Genomic DNA, 20,579 nt, shown 5'->3' on the forward strand with positions numbered 1-20,579 from the left:
ATTACGTCCACCACCAACGCGGCTACTAGCGCCTGTGGCTCCTAGAGTTTCATAATATGCGGCCACATAGCCACCATGGAAATTTCGGTATCTTGAACAAAGCAAAACCAGGGTTGGTGAAAGTGTGCGGCTAATCTGTAGGATTTTGCGTTTACCTGCCGTGTGGGTCGTAGGTGTGACTGCTCGAGCCGCTTTCCTAAAAAAGCGCCTCGCGCAGTGAAAGGCCGCTGTTGCAGTGACAGCCGTTAATAGATCAGGGTAAATTTGTATTCTTTCTCGGCGAGTGCCCATCACCGCGTTTGCGTCGCCGTGTGTCGGTCGCTAATATCACGGCGCACGCGCTGCCGAATCATTGTAGTCTTCACGCACAAGCATACGAGGATATTGCGCGGTCAAGCAGACAAAAGAAGGTAAGGTACATATTCAATATAGCAAAATTCGGACAACGGGGAGGAGAAGAAGAAATTGGCCGCTTATGTGCTCGCTTCACTGCAAATGTCGTCAAAAGACGATATCATTCTGCCGCCCCTGCCCCGTAACTCCTTCTCCGCCCCCACCTCTCACGATCTCCTGCGCCATCTCGCTCCTCCCGCGATGAATTGAATGTAGGTTTGCTCAATGCAATTTAATTTTCTCGCCTTCACACTGCTCGCGCGCCATCTTTTGGGACAACGGGCATATTTTTTTTATCTTTTGTTTCTTGTTCTGCCCGGAACGGCATGAGCGGGAGCTCTGTTCTCTTCGTGCTTGCTTCTGTCTTGCACGTACTGGAATATTTGTGGGCCATTTTTAACGCTGTGTTTTTTTTTTGTTTTTTTTTTTGTAGCGTAAGCTACACTGGCCGAGGTTGGGCAGTTTCGCGTGGCTCCTGGACAGCCGTGCTGCGCACGCGCGAGGAGCAGTAACGTCTCACGGCGCACAGCTGGTGCGGCGGAGCCGCCGCCGCCGCCGCCGCCACGGTTGGATTGAATAGCATTGAATTGGGCTGGATAGGATTGGATTGGATTTGATTGGACATCGTTTTAGCAGCAGTAAGCATGATAATCAGCTAATCCTAGACAACCAGGAAACACAAGAATAACCAGCTGAACCTTAGCTTGCGCTACGTATATCCTGGCATATATCCAAGCTAAGCCACTGCTAATTTTTTTTACGTGTTGTTTCAAAAACACCTCAGCGTGAATTCTTAGCTAATAGAACGGGAGCACGACTGGTACTCACATGTTTCCTCAAATGTGCCTGGGGTTTCCTTTGAGCTAAATAATAGGGACATGTATGACAAACGCCAGCAGTTTTAGTTGTTTTGAACGGTTCTGTCGATAAATATACTCATTTTTGACGAATTGTTTTAAATTTTGGCAGGAAGGCTGAATCAAACGCAGACAGACCAAAATTTTAGCGTTTAAGTAGCCCAAGAAAGGCTATCGTCCTTTAAAAAAACTATTCAGCAGTGAAATGGAGCTGGTAAGTGGGCGGTATCTTCAGTCCAGGACTCCGCTCATGCGGCCGGCCGTATTCGCCCTTTCAGCGAGCCAAAGCTGCATACGTAGGTCCGATCTGGCAACTTCACTCTCGTGTGTAGGATTAGGAATTGGCTCAAGGTTTGGGTTTGACTGGCAGGCCCAAAATATACGGTAGAGTGTAGCTGCGATGTCGCAGGGCCGGCATAGTGGATTGTGTATTGGGGGGTAAATGGCGTGTAAGCCGTGTGGGGTGTGAAATGTGTTTGTTTGGGGTTGCCTGTTAGCTAAAGGGCTGGGGCCGAGGAGCTATACGCACTACTCGAGTCCAAGTTGATGACAAGTTATAATTGCGGGTTTGGAATACAAGTTTTCTGGCCTGTTTCCAGGTTCACGAGGCAAGAGTGAAATTCGTCATGGCTTCCACATTATGGCGCGATTGAAAATAGGAACAAAGAAATGTGTGGCAACAACGCCACAGCAGACGGAAAACTTGGTAAAAGGGGGGTAAAGTACACGGCGCTGTCTCAGAACTGATTTTAATTTGAAGAAAAAGTCGTGCTTATGCTCTTATATCACGGGAAATCAAGTATAAAAATAACTAACAGAATGCGAGATTACGCAGGATCCTACGCAACATATGACTGCGAGAGCACCCCATGCAGTCCAGACGCGCAACTTCACATCACGTCACATCATCACATCACTTTAATACCTTAAAGACCCCCATGTAGGGGGTATTACATAAGGAGTGGGTTACAGATAAATGTACACAGGTCTTCAAATGGAAATGTGCGTGGTGACCTTCTCTTTAAATGTTGATGAACACGTGATGGCTGGAACGTCACAGGGAAGGTCATTCCAGTCCGCTTCTACGCAGGGGAAAAATGAGGCAGAAAAAGTAGTAGTGCGAGCATGTGGACGGGCAATTTGATACGGGTGGGCAGTGCGGTGAGATATGCGCGTCGGTGGGACAATGTAGGGTGCTTGATTAAGAGGGCTGTAGAAAAACTTGTGTAGCAAACAAAGGCTGGTGATGCGGCGGTGCACTGGAAGTTTTGAAAGACCAGTTTCGCGTTTAAGGGATGATATGCTTATGTCATATGAATATGAGGAATGAATGAACCTAGGGGCGCGGTTTTGCACTGATTCTAATTCATTGATCATGTATACCTGGTGCGCACTCCATATGGGAGCCGCATATTCTAGTTTAGCTCGGATTAAAGATTTATAGGCGAGAAGTTTGATGTTCAGTGGGGCATGACACAAATGACGCTTTAAGAAGAGATCGGTTTCCTGATGATATTGATGATATGACGTTCACGATATGCGTGCGCCATGAAAGATCACTGGATAATGTGACGCCTAGGTATTTATAGGATTGAATTTGTTCCAGAGTCGAATTAGCTATTACGCAATAAAAATACAAGGGATTACGCTGGCGTTGAAAAGAAACGAGTTTGCATTTAGTGGGATTAAGCTCCATTAACCACAGGTCGCACCATTGCTGTACACGGTTAAGCTCATTTTGAAGCGCAGTTTGATCAGAAGGGTTAGTAATTTTGCGGTATAGAACAGAATCGTCGGCAAACATGCGGATATGAGAAGATACATGCATGGGTAGATCGTTAATATATATTAGAAACAGAAGGGGTCCGAAGACAGACCCTTAGGGGGCACCCGATGTTACCGAGAGGGAGTTAGAATGGTTATTTTTAATATCGACGAACTGGGAACGGTTCGTCGATAGAGACAGCGGGAAATAAGGAAAATCAATGCACTTGTACAATTGTTTCCTTATTAAGCTTCTAATTTCGTGTTTCGCACCTGTTTGTTAAAGATTAAGGTTGCTCCTGGGTTTCTCAATTTAGCCGTTGCTGCAAAACATCTGACGGTATAGTGAAGGCGTCTGATCTTGCGGTGGAGGTAGAAAGCAAAAACGTTTGTGAATGCATGCAAGATTTCATAGCACGTTTAGGAACACCAGATGCTACCATATTAATCGTAACCCTCCACGGCGCGCCGAGGGGCCAGACAATGTTTTTTTGTAGTTGTTGTTTGCGCTGTAGCTGGTGTTCTTGGCCCGCAAAGGCCCTTCATTTAACATCTACTTAGTGCACTAGCAAGCAAATTTCGCTACAGCCTGAGGGTCGGTCAATATAGTTAATTTGCGTCTCTAAGGATCCTTTGCAGACGCTAAGGATATCCAGCGACGTCCGAAAAACTCATGAGTATCCGGTGAAAAGCAAACCATAGATAAATGACTTAAGAGAACCGACCGATGGACGAGTTGGTGGGTTTCTGTCTCGCAAGCTTTAGCGAGGAAGACAAGGACAACGAAAAAAAAAAGGGGGGGGGTGGAAGAGGACAGAGAGATATATATAAACGTTTATTTATCCTAAAGGGACAGGAGTAAGAGCGGAAGTGGTCAGCCTCCCAAGTCCAGGAGGCCGCCAGCCCGCGCTGATTCCCGTGCCCGGTCGACCAGAACTCGTTGTTTCTCCGGAGCCGAGCTGGTCAGCCCAAGCTCCCATAGCTCTGGTGATGGGTTGTTGAGCGGTTTAGGGTTGTCTGGGCATGAGTGAACCAAGTGGTAGGTAGTGAGAGGCACGTTTCAAGTGCAGTAACCGTGTTGGAACAGTGATGAGGAAATGTAGGAGAGAACCGTGTGGTTAAAGTAAGTACCTGTCTGTAGCCGGCGCCAGATATGAGACTGTTGGTTACTGAGAGCAGGGTGTGGCAAGGGATAGATTCATCTGTAGTGCAAAAAAAAAAAAGTTAAGCGCGCACTGGAGGCAGCCCGGACAAGAGGCCTCCTGGACTTAGGAGGCTAACCACGCCCTTCTACCCCTTCCCTTTGGCACAATAAACGTTTTTCCACCACCACCACGCTCGTGTGTTGTCCCCCCTCCCCCCCACGCACACACGCACACACACACACACACACACACACACACACACACACACACACACACACACACACACACACACACACACACACACACACACACACACACACACACACACAAACACACACACACACAAACACACACACACACACACACACACACACACGTATGCACACGCGCACAAACCCCACCTCGCCTTTCCTCGCGCTGAAACCTGCAAGACCCCAAATGACAATGCAAGGCCCAGGCATTCATCACAACATCATATTGGTCACGCGTGCAGTTGTCTCTTCACTTAATTTTGCGCATATAAGCCCGACGCATAGCGGCAACCAAGATGAGTTAAGTGCCCCTCACTTCCAAGACAGTTTAAATATCATTGCCTGTTGCGCACGCACCTACTTGCCTGGTACACGTAGGTAGAGTGCAGTGTAAACAAAAATCATAGATACGACCTAGCGTCATCATCAAGTGGAGTGTGGTTTCTTGGCGTTGCAGTGGGAGACCTGGCGCAAGTTGACGTGACGGTGCCATTCTGCGAGAAGCGGGAGCGGACGCGATACACCACGTTTCAGCTCATTGCAATGTAAGTCGGCGGACCTGGCAAGGCAGTGCGGGGTTTGATTTCTCTGAGGTTGTATGAATACGAGCGAAAGTGCTTTATGTGTGAGAATGTTGCTGTAAACATTGCAGTGAAGCCCTGAGAAAAGCGTGAGAAAAAAAAATTTCCCTCCTTCTCCTTATCTTTGTATATTTTGTAAAGGGCATAGCAATGTGCCCCATGCACGAAGTTGGGCTGCACAGCCCGCTCACAAGCATCACTGCTTAATGTAATAAAGATTATTATTATTTTTGTTATTATTATTATTATTCACCTACAGGTTTCGCTGGTACAACGTGCTCGCAATACGCTAAACATGTAGCCCTGCGTACTTGCCAGTGCGTCGTCATAACAAGTTGGCGGTGGTGAACATGGTGCAACGGAAACGGCACTTTGGGAGCCCCTATATCGTTACAAATACGCGTATATCGGCCGAGAAAAACCGATAACATGGCCTACATATTCTAGACTATAATGTGGTAAGGAAATTAAACAATGTGTGCGCCTCACTTCAGTGTCTTCCCCCGAAATGTTTTTAAAGTCGCGCTGCTTAGTGAGGGCTATACTTTCTCTGAAAGAATGCCCGATCCACACGTACCGCGGTCAGCCCTGTTATCCTTCGCAAGGTTCGGCTATTGGGCACGGCGCAATGTGTAAATGCCGCGCGTGTCAGAATAGGACGAACGGGCTGCCTCCCCGGCGAGAAGAAGTAGTATTGTCCCTGTGGTGCGCAGGGCCATCCTGGCGTTCTTCTTCTGCATGGTGCTGCTGGGCACGTTCCTGGACGTAGCGCCCAGACTGCTACACAGCTGGGCTGACGAAGACGTCGTCTCTCCGTACGCTGATGAAAAGGACGGCGGCATCAGAAAGAGTGAGCTCACCGTTTGGACCTTCGAGCCAGCTACTCCGTCTTCTTTCTTTGCTGCTGCTCCTGCGTGCACTTCCAGTAAACGGACGTCCTTACCAAGAGACAGAAATAGCGAAACGAAAAATCGCATCCACGGCCAATTCTATCTTAGCGGCGCAATAATAAAAAATAAAATAAAATTTTGAAAAAGGCCGTACTTAAGTACGTTGTTTGTCAAAATATTATTTTTATAGGCCATGCCAGAAGTGCATAGGCGCGAACAATTCAACGTACAAGCTTACGTCTCGAGCGAGGCTGAAAGGTTTTATGCCTAAAAGGTGGAGAAAACACCTTTCTTAACTACTGTTATCAATTGTTCAGTCACAGTTAAACATTAGGCCTTTGCCTTCAATTCTTTGTAGCCCAGGAACCTTTGTCGTGGCCTAGAAAATTTTGACGAAGACATGCGATTCGACAAGTCCTAGGGCAGATGTACGGTCTGCAAGAAATGAAACCCTAATTAAAATGGCTGACGATTACGACACTCCCTAATGCGAAATTTGAGCGCAGCACGAACGGCAGTCCTCTCGGCGGCGGCGCATAGCTGCTGCGTCTCGGGAAGTAATCGCTTAATCAGCGAACGCACGACGGCGCGCGCTACTCTGCCGTTATCTCGTAGCGCGTCGCCGCCGGGGGCGTCTTGCAAGCCGCACCCCCCCCCCCCCCCCCGCACCCCCCTCCCCCCACTTTCAGCATACTCTCCTCCTCTGCTTTCCTGCTCACTCTATGTTCGGTGTCCTCATCGTTCTCTCGGTTACAACGAGGACGATGCGAGGGGCGACGCAAAACCACAGGAGAGGCACTTGAGAGCTGCGCTCTAAACATATACATTCGAACGTACGAATTTCTGGTTTTGGCATTGCTCGTTTATAATAACATAGCGAGGATGTACCCACCGCGTGTTTGCCCAAGCCAAGCTGTTATTTCACCTAAGCGAGGCAAAATGGAGTAATCATTGTTGTCCTATTCCGGCTCCCGATATTTTGATTTTTGTTGTTTTTATTGCGCTGTCTGTACATGTGCGTAGCCCAATGTCTCATTCTATGTGTCCTGCTTGCTATTTCTACGTCATTACAGGCTCAAGCGGCCCATATAGGCAACCAGTAACACGTCGAGGACTTCTGACTCAGTACTCACAAGTCGCCGCGAGTCCGCCATTCTGTGTATTGCCCATCGTCAATAAGATTCCAAGCCCTACTACCCAACTCGTGTCCTCACAATGGTTTTCCTACATGCATGCCCCATGCACAGATTGTGACAGATAACTGTAAATCTAAATCTCAGCCTCTCAGATTCCTCCATGTCAAACAAAACAATTTTTTTAAACTTTTTGGCCAACATGGGGACGTGAATTATTATTTTATTTTTAAGCACCACTGGAGTACATTTTTCGCTTTGTGTAACGCCTGCTCGTTTACGTCGCAATGCCGTTGCGCGTGGCCGAATAGAAAGCAAGCTCTGACGCGTATAGCGCGCGCTCCGAGCGCAGACCTGGTGCTGGACGTGCTGCTGTCCTTCTCGGCCTTCTCGAACGGCAAGCGGCTGCTGAGCACGCGCACTGCCATCGGTGCGCTCGAGGCACTACACGGCATGCGCGTCATCACCATGGCCTGGATCGTCCTGGGGCACACCTTCTTCTACAAGAGCTACGTCCTCTCCGGTGAGAAGTGACGCAGCCCTCCCTGCCGCTTCACCCTGCAGCTGAGAAGCGCTCGGTTCCCACTGCGAAGAGATCGCGCATCCCAGGCAACGCCTTTCCATCTTGCCATCGGTTGGAAATACGCTGCCTGGAACGCGCATGTTCATTTTTGTCATTAATTTCCTATCTCTGGGCCAAAACCTATTCGTTTGTACTAATATGCGGGTGCACCCTCATCCCCATTTTCATGGTCATCATGACCCTGTACTCACCAACCGCTCGGAGCGGACTGATGACTCCAACCCCGCTCCGCGGCCCATGAGTGACGAGGGACACGAATGTGTCCGCCCGCGGAATGTGCAGTGATTCTAGCGTAACTAGTTTTTCTCGATGCTATGACAATTGTATTTCTTTTCGCTCGGTAAGGTACGAGCGCCAGTATCGGTGACCCAAATTAACCCCGTACCTGACACTGCAGTCGACGCCTTATGATCAGATCTGGGTTCTCATACCAAGTGACTTTCTAGCAGTTTTCGCACTTAAATCCCTTTTAAAATTATTCGTATGATGGTATGTGACTCCCATCAGATTCACACATATTTGGTCAGAATTACATTTTTCTCTGTAATTCATTACATTCATGTGCAAGCTACTTGTAACAAAATTATTGCCTATGTTTTTGGAGGAATTCGAAAATAGTAATGTTGCTCACTCACTTGTGTAGCGTGTAAATTTTAATTTGTACTTTTGAAGTTTGAGGAGAAAGAGTGGGTCTGAATAGAATTAATACAGATAACAGGAACAAATCATGGTTCCTGCATTCGCTTCGTTTTAGCGCGACCTTCTCAAAGATGGTGTAAACCCGTAAAAGTTCGGAAATACGGAACTCGTGTACGCGTCTTCTTATCATCTCAAAGCCACTTGTTAGTAAAACGCAAGACTAAACAAGAATAGCCGCTCCTTGAATCAACTTTTGTAATTATTTTTATCCCGATAAAAATAGCGTAAAAGCAACATTGCAAAAGGAAAGAATTGCTTTTTTTTCAACTGTCGTTTGCCATTAACTTCTAATGCCTACTTTTTTCTTTTTTCCAACGTGTGTGACTGTGATTTGCACACGCAACAAGAGACTGCACCACTTCGTTTCCGGTGAATTGATAAGCTTTTCCCATAAGGTCAAGTTGAATATCGTCTTTGCTGGCCGCATATATTGTAATTTACAGTCTCGGGATCCTACATTCACATTCGAGGTTCAGCGTGCCGAACGTATGCACCTTCGCTAACAGGCGCGCCATAGAAAAGGTGTACGGTCCCGTTTAGACTACAGCCACGAAATAGCTTATTTCGTCGCTTTAGTACAGACTACTAGGGATCCTTAAAGGGGTCTTGAGGACAAAGTAAAAGTGTGGTTCGTTCAAGGGACTGCTTTGTCACAATGCAATGTTACCGATTTTAATGCAAACTTCAAACAAATAATCTAGATATTAATGGCACCAGATGAAGCAGTGGCGATACCCCAGCCACTTTCTGACACAGCCATGTGACGTCACAGATTATGACGTCACAGACGTGACGTCACAGTCTGGCCGCCGCCGATCGTGCCTCTAGTCCTGTTGGAAACTTAAAGGGACCCTGCAACACTTACCATCGACTACTCGGAATGTATTTGGGGGTAAAGTCTATTGCCCCAGCAATCTCCTCCCGCAGGAATTATAAAAATCCGTTCACTATCACCGAAACTACGCGCGATGAAAAATCGCGCATAAATGTTCCCTCTCAACTCAACCGCGGACAACGCGACGGAAGCTGCGCGCTCTCTCCCGGAGAGGGGGGCGGCGCGCGGCGTTCTGTTCGGCGGCCTTCGATATGTCACAGGCCGGGGAGTTTCGTCCTTTTCCCCGCAACGTGGACGGGTCTATTTCCGGTCTGGTGCCACAAAAAAGCAAGCATGGTGGCCTGCTTGCAAGCAAGCGCTCAGGCTGGTGGAGCGTTTTTTGGAGCAATAAACGTTTGTTGTCGAGTGGGCTCGGTGAAAGTGGAATATTTAGTTCGTCACTCAAACTCCGCGCGCACTCAAAACAAAAGAAACACCAAAAGCATGCGGACAGGTCCAGACATAGAAGAGGTTCATACACAGCGCCGACGACGGCTGATCGTCACAGGAAATGCCAGAATATAGCCGCGAAGTTGACCAGCGACAGCCAATAGGACAGCCAGGACAGCCATGGCCCGATTGACGTCGCAGAGGCCATGCCAGGGGTGCATAATGAGGAGAATTGAAGAGAGAGCGGTTGGTTTTTCCGCGTCTTTCACGGCGATTTGCGCGCTTACCGCTTCACGTGCACGTGTAATATTTGGCTCGGGTGTTCCTGGAGGTCTAATCTAAACGTCGCGTAGGTTTACTTGCACTGCACGAAGAGTGTTACAGGGTCCCTTTAAATGCTAACCTGCAGTTTATAGCTGTTTTTTTTTAGTATTAGCCCTATTACGTCACTGTTGACGTCGTTTAGTGCAAGGTTTGAAACACGACCGGCTTTATGGTTGGAAATTTTGTCCGCATTTATCATCTTTTAGCGATTAAAAACGCCTTTCGGGACTGGAATGTAGCTGAGTAAATTACCAAAGGCTAGTTCTTTCAAATTAGAGGAGGTTGTATTGTCATCGTGCGCTGCAGTGCCATACACCCCATCGTTTTTGCATTTCGGCATCGTTGTAAACACAGCCTGGGCAGAGAGGGCAATCTAACTCGAGGTCTGATACGTACTATCGCGATAAATTGAAATACGAACAACGGAGCGCGTGGCTTTGAGTACATGCCGCGCATCCTGGCGACCATCCGCGTATGCGCAGTGCGAACGAGTTACGAGAGTACGTGAACAACCTTGATATGGAAAGACCATCGTATTTCTATCGTCCGTCGGGCGGTCAGCACGAAATAAAAAATAAAGGACTCTAGCGGCGTGCGCTGTTTTCACTCCGCGCAGCGACGAAGTTAGATGACGCTTGCGTGAGCGGGCGCCGAACGCGGCGGGAAGACGAACCAAAACGCTCACACGCTGAACGACAATGTTTCCATATCAACGTTGGACACAAACTCTCGTAACTTGTTCGCACTACGCATAAGCGGCCCGTCGCTGCAGGATGCGCGGCGTGTACTGAAAGCCACGTGCTCCGTTGTTCGTATTTCAATTTATCACGATAGTACCTATAGTACCTACTCGCCGCCCTGGCGGGTTTTGGTTTTTGTAGTGCACAGTCATTAATACTTTCGTTTCCTTTGGCGCTACTTTTCAGCAGTATGTACTCGATCAGTAATCGCTGCCACCGCAGTGGCACTCCAGCAGAAAACCTTGGTTTTTTCGATGGCTCAGGTGGAACTTTATAAATGGTATTAACAACCCGTGAGACAGAGGAAACAGTCGCGACTGCACGAGTGGAGATTGTGATCATCCCAAAATATCTACGCGCATTTTGCGCAAAGCTGCCTCCATTTCTAACACTGGCTGCGGTAGCAATTACAAAAGACTGTGGGCGTGCGAGTGCCCGCACTTGGAAGAAGCCGTCAAAAGTGTCCACGCTTTCTGTAACTCGCTCCAGAAAGTCACTCCATCGCTCACAATTACTTTCACTCAATGCCGTGACACAATACACGCGAGCCAGGCAAGGCTTTTCGGTGCCTTATAATCGCTACATTCGCTATACTTCTTGGCCATGACGCGCTCGCTTGTCAGCCGTGCATGGGAGCGCAGCTCCTCGATACACATCTGATAGCCCGCGCTGCCGTGCAAGGCCGATTTATTCAGCACGCGACGACGTTAGCTGACGCATGGGATACGTGCGTCATTTTGATCGCTTTTCTGGGCTTTTCTGCACCCATGTGCAAAATGCGGCAAGGGCAACGCACGCCTGTACGTCGCTGTCCTGACCTTCTTCAAGGCCCCCCTAAGTGCGGGCCCCCCTCACTCAAGGCGCGGCGCATAGACGTAACCTTGTGTACTGCGACCTATCTGCAGGCGGCCTTTTCGAAGCGCTCGAGTACGGCAAGTCGTTCCCCTTCCAGATTGTCCTCAACGTGTTTCCGGCCGTCGAGACATTCGTCACCATGTCGTGAGTACTGAGGAAGAAAGCACTATACGCTGCTATTTTGTTGTCATTGTTGTTTTTTAATTGTCCTATGAGGCCTTAGGTCAGAACTGCACATGAAGAAGAAAAACAAAATAAGTAGATAGAAAGAGACACAGAAAATTAGTGCCAAAAGTAGACTGCTAGCATGTAGAAATGTGTACTTGCTGACAGGGGATTATTCACGGAAAAGAAACACAAGTGACAGCAGATCAGTCAATACCAACGAAAAATGCACAAAAAAATACGGTAGAAAAGTAAATTTGAGTTCTCAAAACACGGTCAAATCCGGAGATGCCTAGACCAAGTGTGCTACGCTACGTGTCATGCCATGTTGTTATCACTCCCCCAACTCCCCGCCCCCTACAACCCCTCCCCCCTCTCCGCCCCATATTTTTTTCCTCGCAGAGGAATCCTGGTGGCGTACACCAGCCTGCAGAAGCTTGAGAAGTACCAGGGCTCGTTCAACCCATTTGGCTATTTTCTCCACCGGTATTTAAGGTGAGAGTAGTAGCTGAAGTAGAGCAGCAGTAGGTCACACTTCGGAAGAAATCTTCTTTGTTTGTTATTGTACTTTTTGTCCTTATTGTGAATAAATAATGCGGAGGTCATCATCAGAGCGCCTTCTACTCGAAATACCAAATACGCCTCTTCTCGTGGGGTAACTTGACTAAGGGGCATTGGCGTGTTTTCTTGTGAAAGTGGGGATTCTGCCAGCTAAGCATTCTGTGACAACTAGGGCCATGGATGAGATGCTCTTTATACAAAGCTGCAGTGTGCCGAGCATTTAAGCAAAACATGAGATCATCGCGCTTCACATATCGCTAGGTCGCGGATTCGACTTCTAGCTGTGACGGCTGCGCTAAACTGATGGAAGCGGAAAACAGAAACGACCGCGGAGAAGGTGGCAACTGCTTACGACGTGTTACCTGCTTCCACCCTTCTCCCGCTGATTTTTGTCTACCTGACAATAAATACGTTCTTACCACCACCACCAAGAGTACCAGCCCAACTAAACCCTTCTTGAGGCCTCCACAAGGTCCAGCCCCATTTCCTAGGCGAAGCTTCGGCGCGCCGAACTCCAATTTTCAAAGTAATTTTTGTCTCGTCCTTGTAATACGTTATATGGATTCGCGAGCAGTCGGCTAACGGCACGCAAGATAAAAGCTCACAAGCTCTGATCACGGCAAGGAATGCTGTCATCGGCATGTTGGCGCCTTAGAGCTGCCTGACGCCAAGAAGCCTTTCTGATTTCATTGCCGTACTGTTCGGATACAGGTTCGTTCAACAAATCATTGCTGTATTTTAGTAGCTGTCTGCAGTTACGTTTCCACCGTGACATTACTAAGAAAGCTTAAAAAAAGAAAGTATAACATTTTTGTAGACAAGTGCTTAATTAAGCCACCGGCCCTCGGTTCAAAGGGATAATTTACCAATGCTGCTAAACTAAGATTCGGAACTAACTGTCCAGTAACACGTGTGTCACAACTGTGATAATGTTAGGAATTAAGACCTTAATAATTTTCCCAGAAGTATAGAGTAATGTTAAAGCACTTAACAGCATTACAGTTGGCATATAAACAAACTCACGGTGTTTTATCCGCATAATTAAAGTGTCACATCAACGGTGCTCGGAAAAAAGCAATGCGAAGGGAAGCACAAGCAGCAGGCGTGTCACGCATGGTCGCGTGCGGGATACGCGTGTCTGGAATACACGCGGGGTGCGTGTTGGTGAGCGGCCGCGTAAGTAGGTTCAGGCGCCTTGCACAGCCGTCACCTTGGCCGCCGTAATGAAGTTCGAGAAAGCGTGACTCCGGGCGCTTCGGGAAAAGAAAAACGGCGCGCGAATGGGGGTGCCATTCAAGGTTGTTAGGAATTTCTAAAAGGATAAAAAAAACACATCGTGGAACGGCTCACAAATCGACGCCTCCAAGCCTGGGCTGCCCTCAATATACGACACAGCTCGGTATTGTCTATGCGCGCCCCCCTCGTCTTTGGTTGTTTGCTGGTATGCTGAAGACCTCTCCGCGTTCACTAGTAGATTACATCTTTATCGGTAGTGCAAAGGCAGGAGACCTAGGAAAAGTACCAGCGTGGGCCCCCGTTGGTTTTGTTATGACGCAGATTACGTGGCTTGGGTCACGACAGCCACCATCAATACCGCATGTTTGATATTTAAAACCTCGGAGAGCAGTGCTCACGTTGTCAAGCTATATTGTAAGCTAGTGAAGGTTCGGGGAAACAAGGTGCTAACCGTTGGGTAAGCACTGTGGATCGACACCTCATGTTTTAGAAGTCACTGACGACTTCGTAAAACCACCAGCGGCTGCAACAAGGCCCTGACAAAAACCCATTTTTACCGATTTCCCAATTCAACAACAACAAACAATGTCTGGCCAGGAACCATAAAGCTTTTCACGGTTTTGCGGAATTCCCGAATTCGCGAAATCGATTGCGGTTCCCGTCGACTTTGTGAAGCTGTGCTTTATGCATGTGCTTTATGTCAATTCTCGTTAAAGGGGCCATAAAAGCAAAATACAAGTTTGTTTTATTCGATAGATTTGGTGTTTCATAGTTCTCCCATCGCTTGTCCGGCGGCAGCGTTTATTCACTGAGAAATTAAACAATTAAAGCCAAATTTCCGATTATCTTGCCGTATCGTGTGTTTCGTGACGTCAGCATGACGACATATTCAGGGCAGGTACTGAAGCGAACGTAGTATGCTGACAAGGGCTGCAGCGAACAGCCAAATACCTTGTCTACCGGTCAGTCCTCCTAGATGGAGCCACAATACTGCTAAGGCCCGGTGTCCGCACTCGCTTTGTTTTTGACCAGATTTGTACCTGGCTAATTTTTGTTACAGTTGATAATAACTGTTTCGTGAAACATTGTATATTCTCTGCAAGAAGACTCACAAAATACAACGTCGCTTATGCCAATTGAACAGTTGACGCGCCGGAAGGCTGTGCAGCTGTGCGCGCAGTACACACTGGTGCTTCTATGTTTGCATGTGCGTTCGTAACTTCCACTGTTCACCCAACCATTCTTACTGCTATAAAAAGAATGTGCATTAAATTTAAGCGCAAGTAGCTCGTTCTGCAAGCTTATAAGCCCTGCCTAACTTGCGTTTGCTTTTGCTGGCATCAGCCAATCGCACGGTTGTGCATATGACGCCATATGTTATAGTGCGGGAAATGAACTAGTGAGTCGCATGGCCATTCCCTTTTTCCTAATTATGAAGCTTATTTGAGCGAAGTTTACGTTAAAAGTGGTGTCAGTGTGATTCTAACGAGGCAATCTTTCGAATGAACCAAACTTGTGTTTTGTCTGCATGGCACGAGCGAAAAGGACACGACACGAAAAGCATGAAGTGGCAGCCTCAGTGCAATGCCGACGTTTCGACAAGAACGCTTATGTAATTAGCACGCTCAGTTTACTGCTGTAGGACTCAGTATATGTGTCTGGCAGGGCCGTAGCCAGAATTTTTTTTTTTTTTTGATGGGGTAATGGGTTATCGGAAGGGAGGAGATTTGCCGAAAGGGACACTAAGTGTTGCTCACGAGCTGCCTGGAAAAAATTTCGGGGGGGTAAGGGGGGGGCTCGAACCTCCCAACCTCCACTCTGGCTACGTCCCTGGTGTCTGGTATAGGCCTGCACAGGTATACTCAGTATACACGGGTTTCTATGTCGAAGGCCGCATTGCATTCACTAGGTCCTTCTTTAATGAGCATCTGCTTGACTTGCATTCCGTACAGTCAGGGTTTCGTTGTCCCCTTGGCGAAAATTTGGTACCGGACTGCGAGTGCTCCTATGGGGAAACTAGTTACGATTCTTGCATAAATGTATTGCGCGTCAGAAAAGCCAACAGTCAAGAACGTCAATCAGGACAAAGCTGGAATAGTCTCTCTCTCTCTCTCTCTCTCTCTCTCTCTCTCTCTCTCTCTCTCTCTCTCTCTCTCTCTCTCTCTCTCTCTCTCTCTCTCTCTCTCTCTCTCTCTCTCTCTCTCTCTCTCTCTCTCTCTCTCTCTCTCTCTCTCTCTCTCTCTCTCTCTCTCTCTCAGGTGTGAAAATAGGAATTTGGCAACGGTACGAAAGAAACAAAGCGTGAAAAAATTCGCGCTCTGGGCGGGATCCAAACCTCCAAACCACAACCTTCCGATGAGACGTCCGATATTCTAGCAATTGAGCTACAGCAGCGACTGAGTTCTCCAATTTCTTGTGTACTTGTGTGCATATAAGTGTTTCCTGCGTTCAAGGATGGTAGCCAGTGCTGCTCTGACAACTGCGGAGTAAAAGGGACCTTCTTCTTACGCCCGCGGCAAGGTTCCCAGCACGCTTTCTTACCTGCCCGAGCGAACCCCAAAAACATGAAACAAAATAAAAGAAAAAAATATGTCATATGCGCATCACGACAGGTGTCTAGATGGGAAACAGGTTCGTTCTGCCTCGCTTCGATACCTACGCCTTGCGTTATCCCTCTTTGTACCCTCTTTCTTGGTTTCGTCCTCGCAGGAATATACCTGGGTACATTTAACAAAAATACCACAGGGTAATCCTTACTCGTTAAACTACATCGTTCATGAGGGATGCCTAGCCTTTATAAACGATAACTATTGTTACTACCCCCTGAGTGTCGTCATTACCTCATCGTTACTGAATTTCCTTAAAACTTTCTCGATCTACTATCTCGTATCCATCCTTACTTCACATTTTTACTTCACCAGATTTGTTCGTGTCACTGTTCAGTTGAAAAAAAAAACGTCCAGACGTAAAAAAGCAATGGCCAGCTTTAGAGACGACAGTAGAAACACGAAGTCTATGAAGCACAACTTTTTTTTTTCTTTTTTCTTCAAAGCTAACCAATGCGAGCGGATGTACTCATGTGTCCAGCCGACGCACGGGTATGCTTAGCACCTCCTCCTCTCAAGTAGTTTGTGAGGTTGTGTGGTTCCCGGCTTTTTTCGGCATGACCAAACGCGCTGAAACTTGTTCTGTACGCGGTTGGAGGCTTATCCAGTAGCACATTTGCATGCATATTTACAAGTTTTATAAATGTGTCTGCCTCGTGAGTGCCATAGGAAAGTCGAAAAAAAAACTCAACTGAGCGCACCTGCACCACAGTAAATGTTCCTGACGTAGACAAGTACGGCAACGTGAGGACGACGCTGAAGCCCGAAACATAATTTGGATTGAGCAGGCGACGCCCACTGTGACCAGGAAGGGACGCCAGTTGCGTCAGTGTCTCCTCTTTTTGATCGCGCCTGTCCAAAGCGTGTAGCATAGAGTGTAGACATACTGCGTGCGGCGGGTCTATTGCGTCGCTCTCGCGATCGTAACGGTCGGTGTACTCATGAAAATGCGCGCATGCACATTTGCATGAAGAAAAAGTGTTTGTTATTTATGAAAAATTAATGCATCCACGACTTTTGCTTTCTCTTATTTTCTGAACGCAGGTTAACACCGGCTTTCATTCTGGTGTCTCTGCTGATGATCCTGCTGCCGCTCACCGGAAGTGGGCCTGTCTGGAACGAAACCCTGCAACCATACGCTAAAGCGTGCGAGAAGAGGTGGTGGACCAACATCCTGTACATCGGCTCCTGGTTCCACAGAGAGGACATGGTAACAAGCCTCGCAACACACTCTTGAAAGCTTGTGGTGCCAAACGTCAACCCGCCTCGAAAAAGGGATGCTGGTGCCACCTTTAAACGTGCGTTTGTGCCTTTCCCTGTGCAGTGTTTGCCCCACGGCTGGTACCTGTCCTGCGACATGCACTACTATATCATCGCTCCCATCATATTCATCGCGATGTACAAGTAAGTGATGCCCGAAGTTCGTCACGCATGCGTAATTGTGGTCGCGGGTTGCTTTCATCTTGCTCAAAATTTAGTGCTTTCGCGAACGCCGTTAAAGTGGGGACCACAATATACTTACCTCCAGAAAGGTTGGAGTCGTATTCGCGGTGGTAACCTTTTATAGTGACCCTGAAATGATTTCGAACATAGGCACATGGTTAATAAATTTATTAACCCTGCAGCACGACTGGAACAACAGACTATGCCGGCTTCCTTTTAGTTCCAACGCTTCACTTAGGGTCAGTGTGAAAGAGTACTCCCTTCGACCGTGGTCTCGTCCTTGTAATCTGACGGACTGCGCATGCCCCGTCGGTGTCTGGCAGACAAGAGAATGGGATTTTGCTAACAGTTGCAAGCGGATTAATTTATAAGTATCGCGGCGGTATGACAGCCTGTTGCGACAGGGAGACACTTGCAACGTGGCACGCACTTCGCATGGTTTCGAATTGGCATCTGCATAAGGTTCTATTTCTATGAGGAAGGTAACTTAAATGCAATGCCAGAAGTGTCACGTGATGCAAGTGGTGATGTAGTGTATATGGCCCTGCTTGTGAGTCGTAATCGACAATCCTGTCCGCCACGTGGTGCCATAAAGCAGCGCAGGTAACTAGACCGCCAAGAAACACGGCGAAGATGCTGCAAGGTGACTTGTTCGATTATTAGCAAGGGACTGATGCAAATGTTTAAGGATATGCGGCGGCATTACCAGAAGGTACGTTTCCTCAAAAAAGTGACCTTACCACACGCAACCTCCGTACAGTGCTGCGGAATAAAAGTGTAGTGCATGTGCAGCTGGTGCACTCTACTGCTAAAGAGAGACTGAAACGGGAAAAGAGCTTCTCATTCAAGTTGTTTTTATTACTTAATCAGTTGTTTCAGTGGTCCGCAATTAGTACTTCGCGCACTTGAAAGGGTCCGCGAGAGCGTTAACAGGAGTATGAGAATATCAGCGCCAACTCCTGCACGCCCCTTTTGCTTTCCTAATTTTTGCAAAATCTTTCCGGCAACGTGAAGAAACGGCTTTGCCGCATAGCACTTTTGACTTCCCGCATAGTACGCGCTGTAGTCGGCTTTTTGCACAACAGTTCCGCTGTGCAAAAAAGCAAGACACACCCACGGCGAACACTAAATAGGCGTACGGGCGACTACTGCTGCAAGGGCAAATTATTTGACAATAGTATCACACGTATCAGCATATTTCGTGATGATGTCGCCCCCAATTATAGTATCCCACAAGAGAGTCCCGGCTCATTTATAATTGAGAACAAGGGAATAAATTAATCCAACACCATACAGCTTCACAAGCTTGGTCACAAAGCTTGTACAGTTAAACCTGGATGTAACAAACCTCTATGTAACGAATTCCCGGATTTAACGAAGTTTTTCGATTCCCCATTGCCAGCCCCAATGAAAACCATGTGTTTGCGACCTCTATGTAACGAAGGCGTTGCGACGGTTAACCTCGATGTAACGAATTTGCTACGCTGGTGTGGCATTGTTTTTTGAACTTTTTCTGAAAAATCAGATGGAGAAATGCACTAAATTAGCGATTTTCGCCCGCACCGCAAACTACGGTGCGTTTCCAGTGTCAATGCGGTGCCGATTAGGTGCTAGGCCTGCCTGTCGACGTGTAGTCGCGAGTCTCCACTGCTATATGTGGTGTCGGTTTGTTTGTGATGAGTTCTTCTGCTGGAAAATGAAAAGTTTTGTCTTTTCAAGACAAGCTCCGAATTTTAAATACCGTGCCCCCCGGCGAGAAAGAAGAACGTCGCCCCCGGGTACAATATCCCAGCTAGCACCCTCTCAACAATTATGAGTGCGGAAAAAGGCATCACGTTCCCGAAAAGGCGCCCTTTCAGCATAAGTTTAATGCTTGAAACGGGCTAAGGCACCGCAAAATTGTCAAAAGGCATAAGTGATACTTAAGCTACGTTTGTGCATACGGGGGTAAGTGACCTTGCTTCTTTGGAGGCCTGTGCAGTGACTAAGTTTGTGGGAAACCAGCAGGCTCAAATCACGTGATTTTTCATGGCGAAATAAATCCTTATGAGTTAGTTCACCATCACTGATGTGTAGCATTTTGGTTTTGTTTCTGCTTCACTCACGCGATCCTTAACTCGGTACCTGCATGTAACGAATACCTGGATGTAACGAAAAATTTCGAACTGTTGTCAACTTCGTTATATCCAGGTTTAACTCCACCTTTTTGCTCCTCTTTTTGCCGTTTGTTCGGTGAGTGGCGAAAGAAGGAATTGCGCTTGAGCGGTGCCCGTTCCGCTCACCCGGCGCTCGCAGGAAACCGTCGCTGAGCTTCACGCTGCTCGCCGGCATGGGCGCCGCCTCCATCGTCGCCGTGGGGGTGCTCACGTACATGTGGCAGTTCCCGCCCATCCCCATCTTCGTGGACCCTGATCCAGAGTGAGCACCCAAGTGTCTTTGCGGCCCTCTTGCTTGTCCAGTAACCTGGATCATACATGAGCGGGGCCTTAGGAGACGTGGCCTTAAAGGTCACATCGCTGTACTATTCAGTAGTGCAGGGGAACGATAGAGGGAGAGAAATAAACGAGGGGAGAGGAGGAGGGGGCTGTCACCACGTTTTCAGAAACCGACTGCAAGTTTTTGTTTTGTTTTTTTAAATCTGAGGCAACCGGAATGGCTGCAGGTTTGCTTGAATATTTGTTTGCCGCTTAGAAAGGCGCTGACGCCGCTGTTCGTTACATGTGAGGCAAATATTGGCATAATCCACATCCAGTTTTAGACATTGGTTTTTTTGATCCCCTATCTAAAACTTACCTGCATTGGCTTATGTGGGCTGTAGGAGTCGTTTTCTGAATATGGTCTCGGGAGACAGCTGGAACTCGGAACTCGTATGTATGTATACGTACGTACGTACGTACGTACGTACGTACGTACGTACGTACGTACGTATGTACGTATGTATGTATGTATGTATGTATGTATGTATGTATGTATGTATGTATGTATGTATGTATGTATGTATGTATGCATGCATGCATGCAGGTACGTGTACGTACGTACGTACGCATGCATGTGTGTATGTATTCATGCAGGTACGTGTACGTACGTAC

The 20,579-nt window shown here is 47.7% G+C and overlaps 1 protein-coding gene across 1 annotated transcript in view; it reads left to right on the forward strand.

Annotated features, from left to right (window-relative positions):
- The window catches only part of LOC144151235 (nose resistant to fluoxetine protein 6-like), a 78,100-nt gene that overhangs the window by 44,249 nt on the left and 13,272 nt on the right, over positions 1-20,579 (forward strand). The window contains exons 4-11 of the mRNA XM_077682305.1: positions 4,868-4,955; positions 5,705-5,841; positions 7,367-7,537; positions 11,530-11,623; positions 12,047-12,139; positions 17,092-17,257; positions 17,372-17,451; positions 19,786-19,908. Coding sequence (XP_077538431.1) covers positions 4,868-4,955; positions 5,705-5,841; positions 7,367-7,537; positions 11,530-11,623; positions 12,047-12,139; positions 17,092-17,257; positions 17,372-17,451; positions 19,786-19,908 — 952 coding nt within the window. The remainder of the gene's footprint in view (positions 1-4,867; positions 4,956-5,704; positions 5,842-7,366; positions 7,538-11,529; positions 11,624-12,046; positions 12,140-17,091; positions 17,258-17,371; positions 17,452-19,785; positions 19,909-20,579) is intronic.

The sequence above is a fragment of the Haemaphysalis longicornis genome, unplaced genomic scaffold, assembly GCF_048455015.1.
Source record: "Haemaphysalis longicornis isolate Haplotype H1 unplaced genomic scaffold, Haemaphysalis longicornis Haplotype H1 scaffold_1, whole genome shotgun sequence".
Taxonomy (NCBI): domain Eukaryota; kingdom Metazoa; phylum Arthropoda; class Arachnida; order Ixodida; family Ixodidae; genus Haemaphysalis; species Haemaphysalis longicornis.